General features: G+C 40.3%; 1 protein-coding gene across 1 annotated transcript; it reads right to left on the reverse strand.

Annotated features, from left to right (window-relative positions):
- Positions 1-196: 196 nt before the first annotated feature.
- LOC137760649 (filaggrin-like) lies at positions 197-2912 on the reverse strand. Its single transcript, XM_068537578.1, is given in 5 exon segments — positions 197-461; positions 508-662; positions 720-2027; positions 2029-2187; positions 2775-2912. Coding segments are annotated over 5 exon segments (2025 nt in total).
- Between the last annotated feature and the right edge of the window lie 3519 nt (positions 2913-6431).

A 6431-nucleotide genomic window follows, 5' to 3' on the forward strand; every position in this document is an offset into this window, starting at 1 on the left:
CTGTCTCTTTCCTGCTCATGGTGGCACCCCTGTCTTTGAGTAGTGCTGGATCCTGACTTTCCATGGACAGGTTCACTCTTCCTGTGTGTGTCTGTCCTACCTTATTGTGACTCTGAGTGCCTAGAGCTGTCACCTGACTGGTCATGGGAAGACCCATGTTGGTTCCTTGAGCTGGACCCAGACCTTCCATGAGTGGTCACAGAGTATCTACCTGAATCACCTGACTGCCCTTCACCGTCGCTGGACCAACCAACACTGGATTCCCTGTGTCTGCTGCTTCCAGATCCAGTTGGGGTGTGCCCATGTCCAGTTCCAGAGTATCTGGAGCTGTCTCTTTCCTGCTCATGGTGGTGCCCCTGTCTTTGAGTAGTGCTGGACCCTGACTTTCTGTGGCCAGATTCACTCTTCCTGTGGTTTGATCTCCCTTGATGCGACTCTGAGTGCCTAGGGCTGTCTCCTGACTGGTTGTGGGAAGACCCATGTTGGTTTCTTGAGCTGGACCCGGACCTTCCATGAGTGGTCACAGAATGTCTACGTGAATCTTCTGACTGTCCTTCGCTGTCACTGGACTGACCAACACTGGATTCCCTCTGCCTACTGTTTCCGGATCCAGTTGAGGCGTGTCCATGTCCAATTCCAGAGTGTCTTGAGTTGTCTCTTTCCTGCTCATGGTGGCACCCCTGTCTTTGCATAGTGCTGGATCCTGACTTTCCATGGACAGATTCACTCTTCCTGTGTGTGTCTGTCCTCCCTTGATGTGACTCTGAGTGCCTAGTGCTGTCTCCTGACTGGCCATGGGAAGACCCATGTTGGTTCCTTGAGCTGGACCCAGACCTTCCATGAGTGGTCACAGAATGTCTACCTGAATCTTCTGACTGTCCTTCGCTGTCACTGGACAGACCAACACTGGATTCCCTGTGCCTACTGCTTCTGGATCCAGTTGAGGCATGTCCATGTCCAATTCCAGAGTGTCTTGAGTTGTCTCTTTCCTGCTTATGGTGGTGCCCCTGTCTTTGCATAGTGCTGGATCCTGACTCTCCATGGACAGATTCACTCTTCCTGTGTGTGTCTGTCCTCCTTTGATGTGACTCTGAGTGCCTAGTGCTGTCTCCTGACTGGCCATGGGAAAACCCATGTTGGTTCCTTGAGCTCGACCCAGAGCTTCCATGAGTGGTCACCGAATATCTCCCTGAATCTCTTGAATGTCCTTTTCTGTCACTGGCCTGACCAACACTGGATTCCCTGTCTTTCCCACTTCCGGATCCAGCTGAGGTGTGTCCATGTCCAGTTCCAGAGTGTCTGGAGCTGTGTCTTTCCTGCTCATGGTGGCGCCCCTGTCTTTGAGTAGTGCTGGATCCTGACTTTACGTGGACAGATTCACTCTTCCTATTTGCGTCTGTCTTCCCTTGATGTGACTCTGAATGCCTAGAGCTGTCTCCTGACTGGCCATGGTTAGACCTATGTTGGTTCCTTGAGCTGGATGGCAACCTTCTGTGAGTGTTCACTGGTTGTCTACCTGAATCTTGCGAATGTTCTTTGCTGTCGCTGCCCTTACTGATACTGGATCCCCGGTGTGTACTGCAACCAGATTGAAAATCCATAGTCACAGTTTCTTCACAAACTTGATATGAGCCCTTACGCTCTGATCCTATCCATTTTTCACATCCTCTACCTTTATTTTTGTAACCACATTCTTCTTCTTTTCCTTCATATTCCCTGGTGGGGCTAACACTTGACATGTGACTTCTTTCTTTTAGTTCAGTAGAACTCGCTCTCCTTTTCTTTTCCCTACTTGATTCATGATGTTTCTTCCCACATCCATGTCTGTGTCCAGAAGTAGCTCTGTCAGCTCTTCTTCCTTCCCTTCCAGAACTAGACCCATGTCTGTTTTTTCCTCTTCCTCTTGGGCTCTCTGTTCTATCTTTTTTCTTTCCACCACTTCTTCTTGAATGACTGGACTTTCTTTCTCTTTCTTCTTTACCCTCTTCTTCTGTATCATCTTCATAATGGTATCTATACTTTTTTCTGCTCTTTCCCTAATGTCTTGAAATTCTGTCTCTGGGTATAATAATATGCTTGAGCCAACTTGAATACCATCAGGAAAAACTCTGTAAAGTCTATTTTATTGTTGTGATCTACATCGAGGATATGCATGAAGACATCAGCAGTATCTGGGTCATCTGGATTCTGTATACAAGGAAGACAGAGAGGGAAAGTCCATGAGACTGACTCAAATGGGTAATTAAATAAAGTTAACTTAGGGAATGTGAACTCTTGGTACAGGAAAGTAGAACCTAATTTTTTCTTTAATAATATTTATCTTATCCTGATTCAGCAGGGAGCTGTTGGTACTGTCCTAAAAAAAATAAATCTTAAACACTAGTATGGTGACACAAAAAATTTGATGGGGCAAGTTCTTTTTACTTCTTCTTCAAGTGTCAGTATTTTATAAATTCCTTAAGTGAATTGTCTTTTAGCTGTACCCTCTTTACATTCTTGAAATTAAGGGGAATATTACAATGAATTAACTGTTTTTCACTTATTTGTCACTAAATATTTATATATATTTTTTCACAGACAGTGTGTGTGTGTGTGTGTGTGTGTAGTATATATAGAGGTATAAAGAAGTTGAACAAATTATATCTGTTTTGAAATAAGATTACATTTGTTTCTCTTCCAAAAGAAACAACTCACAAAGATTTCACAGTAATATTTTGACAGATTGATGCAGAACAAAAATGATATACCCTTTAATCCTGGCAAATATCTTTTACCTTCAGGATTGGCTGAAACTCTGCTTCCAGAAGTTCCTTCAGCTCTTTTTCACTCAATGTATCAGTCTCCTTATCTGTTTTTGAATATTCGTGAAATAGTTTGATGATGGCAATGATGTTTTCCAGGAGAGTAGACATCTTTTGGAAGTATAGGTGAACCTAGAAAAAAATTAAAATGTACCTTTCTTATATTTCTTTTATTTTGTAGGTCATATCAGTTATTGTGATGAATTTCCACATTTATAAACCTACATCTTTCCCTATGTAGTCCAGCTTTAAAAATGGAAGATGGCCACGAAGCTTCTATCTATTATCTGCATGGTGAATATTAACACAGAGTTTGACTGAACTACTTACTAAAAACTGCCAACATTTTGGCCTTGAACTCATTCACAGCAGGATTTAGATACCCTCACAGACCTTAGTGTGCTGTACTTAAGACACCCTTTTCTGATCTGGCCATTGTCCATAACAGGATTTTAGAAAGGCTACTGGTCAGAAGCAGGAAAATTTACTCATACCAAGTTGCTAAAAATCCGTTCTCCAAAAGCTAATTTGCTAAATGTATGTTGAGAGACTATTTTCTGCAAGCCAGTTTGTCAAATGGCTGAGACAGTCAATGAACAAACATCTTTTCAGTTTACTTTTTTTTTTTTTTAAAGATTGATTGATTGATTGATTGATTACTATGTTGGGTCTTCATTTCTGTGCTAGGGCTTTCTCTAGTTGTGGCAAGCGGGGGCCACTCTTCATCGCGGTGCGTGGGCCTCTCACTATCGTGGCCTCTCTTGTTGCGGAGCACAGGCTCCAGATGCGCAGGCTCAGTAGTTGTGGCTCATGGGCCTAGTTGCTCTGCGGCATGTGGGATCTTCCCAGACCAGGGCTCGAACCCGTGTCCCCTGCAATAGCAGGCAGATTCTCAACCACTGCACCACCAGGGAAGCCCTTTTTTTGGTTTTGATTGGATAGAATGGCTTAATAGCTTTTCAATATTATAAAAAAGGTTTGATTGGATCAAATGGCTTTAATAAATTTTCAGTATTATCAGAAATATTTTCATTGCAGAACTGTTTACAATAGCCAGGACATGAAAGCAACCTAAATGTCCACCAACAGAGGAATAGATAAAGAAGATGTGGTATATATACACAATGGAATATTACTCAGCAATAAAAAAAGAACAAAATAATGGCATTTTCAGCAACATGGATGGACCTAGAGATTGTCATACTGAGTCAAGTAAGTCAGACACAGAAAGACAAATATATGATATCGCTTATATGTGGAATCTTAAAAAAGGGTACAACTGAACTTAATTACAAAACAGAAGTAGAGGCACGGATGTAGAAAACAAACTTCTGGTTACCAGGGGATAAGAGGGGGGGAGGGATGAATTGGGAGATTGGGACTGACGTATACACACTACTATATATAAAATAGATAACTAGTAAGAACCTGCTGTATAGCACATGGAACTCCACTCAATTCTCTGTAATGGCCTATATGGGAAAAAAAAATCTAAAAAAAAAAAAAAAAAAAGAGTGGCTATATGTATATGTATAACTGATTTACTTTGCTGTACACCTAAAACTAACACAACACTGTAATCAGCTATACTCCAATAAAAATAAAAAATAAAAAAATAAAAAGTATTTTGTTGACTACCTTTCATTTTGCCATTTAAGGAATAGCATTTAAGGAATGTTCAGTTTATCTCATTGAACAAAGGAATTACTAAACATGTCAACAAATCTAAACAAGCACTTATTATATAAAAGCATTATAATGACTACTTTAGGACTTATAAAACCAGGCAGAAGATGTCCTTGATTTTTATTTCACTGAGAACTTGGAAGCCATAGAAAATAACAGCATGAAAGGCATTACTGTAGTAGTCAGATCTATAGCATTTATGGACCTTAGATTGTTTGGTAAGAGGAAATAGGTACTGATTAATTTTTGTTTTTGTTTTTTTTTAAGATTAGTTATAGCCTATCTTATTTATTTATTTATTTTTATTTTTGGTTGCGTTGGGTCTTCTTTTCTCTGCGAGGGCTTTCTCTAGTTGCGGCAAGCGGGGGCCACTCTTCATCGCGATGCGCGGGCCTCTCACTATCGTGGCCTCTCTTGTTGCAGAGCACAGGCTCCAGACACGCAGGCTCAGCAGTTGTGGCTCATGGGCCCAGGTGCTCCGTGGCATGTGGGATTTTCCCAGACCAGGGCTCGAACCCGTGTCCCCTGCATTGGCAGGCAGATTCTCAACCACTGTGCCACCAGGGAAGCCCCGGTACTGATTAATTTTTGACATGGTTAAATATGTATTTTGATAAGTTTATGGATAAGAACTAGAAGGATAGAATTTATAACTTCTAAACCATTAAGAGAAGAAAAAAGGGGAATAAAAAAAACCCTTGATCAATTCAATAGAAGCCAGGGGAAAAGAAAATAAAAAGCATAGAAAAGGCAGGATAAACAGAAAATATAAGAGTAGAATTAAATATAATTTTATCATTAGTTACAGTAGATGTAAAATAGGCCAGACTTGCTGGTTAAAGGGCAGATTATAAAGATTGAATTAAAAATACAGTTATAAAAAAAAAAAGTACAGTTATAGGCTTTTTACAAAAACACACCTAAGATTTTAAGATTTTTTTTCAGCTACTGTTATTTGTGGTGATATTTCAGACCTGGACTTAATTGTAATGGCACTGTCTCCAAAATCTCACTCTCAAGGACTTACTCTCTGACTTCCTCTTGTACCCATACTTCAATAATTCTTTAACCTCACTTTTTACTGCTTTATGTACTCACTTCTATTTTTACCTTGGTTAGACATTATAGTTAATCTCCATCATTTCTCCTTGCATACACCCTCTGTTTCTTGTCTCACTCTTTCTTGTACTCATTGGCAAAGCCCCAACAGCTTCTTCCTTTCCTTTATCTCAGAAGATGGCCTTGCTTTTTATTTCACTGAAAACTTGTGAGCCATTAGAAGATAATTTCATTTTCCCAATATCTATTCACCCAACCTATTGCATTTGTATCCACATACCTTAACCTTCACTACTGTTTTGGTGGATAAACTCTGCATCTCTCCTCTGTTTCAGCAACGGACCTCACTCTCTTGCCTATTCAAACAATTTGCTTTTGCAGTTGTCCACTTTTTCTCCTACATCATCAATTTTTTTTTCTCTGCTGGATCATTCCCTTCAGCATGTATTTATGCTGAAGTGTCTCTTATTAACATCCTCTCTTCCCATCCTACATCTTCCTTTAGAAACCACCTGATTTATCTTTTCACTTTTATAGCAAAACCCCTCAAAAGATATACCTATATTTCTTCTTCACTTCCTATTTTCTTTCACTCAAATTATCTTTCTCTCTGAAAAATCCACTAAAGCTCTTATGAAGATAAAAAAAAGTCCTTTATTTTACTACATCCAACTATCCATTTTCATTTCACATATGCTTGACATATCAGAAGCATTTGATGCAGGTGGCTACATCCTCTTTCAGAGACCCTGTGCTCTCTTGTTTCTCTTCTAACCTCACTGCCTATTTGCTCTTAGTCTCCTCTTTCAGCCCCTAATATCGATGTGCCTGAGATCGACTCCTTAGTTTCTTTTCTCTATGTTCCCTTGGGTGGGGTGGAGGGGG

Source organism: Eschrichtius robustus, chromosome 3 (genome assembly GCF_028021215.1).
Source record: "Eschrichtius robustus isolate mEscRob2 chromosome 3, mEscRob2.pri, whole genome shotgun sequence".
Lineage (NCBI taxonomy): Eukaryota > Metazoa > Chordata > Mammalia > Artiodactyla > Eschrichtiidae > Eschrichtius > Eschrichtius robustus.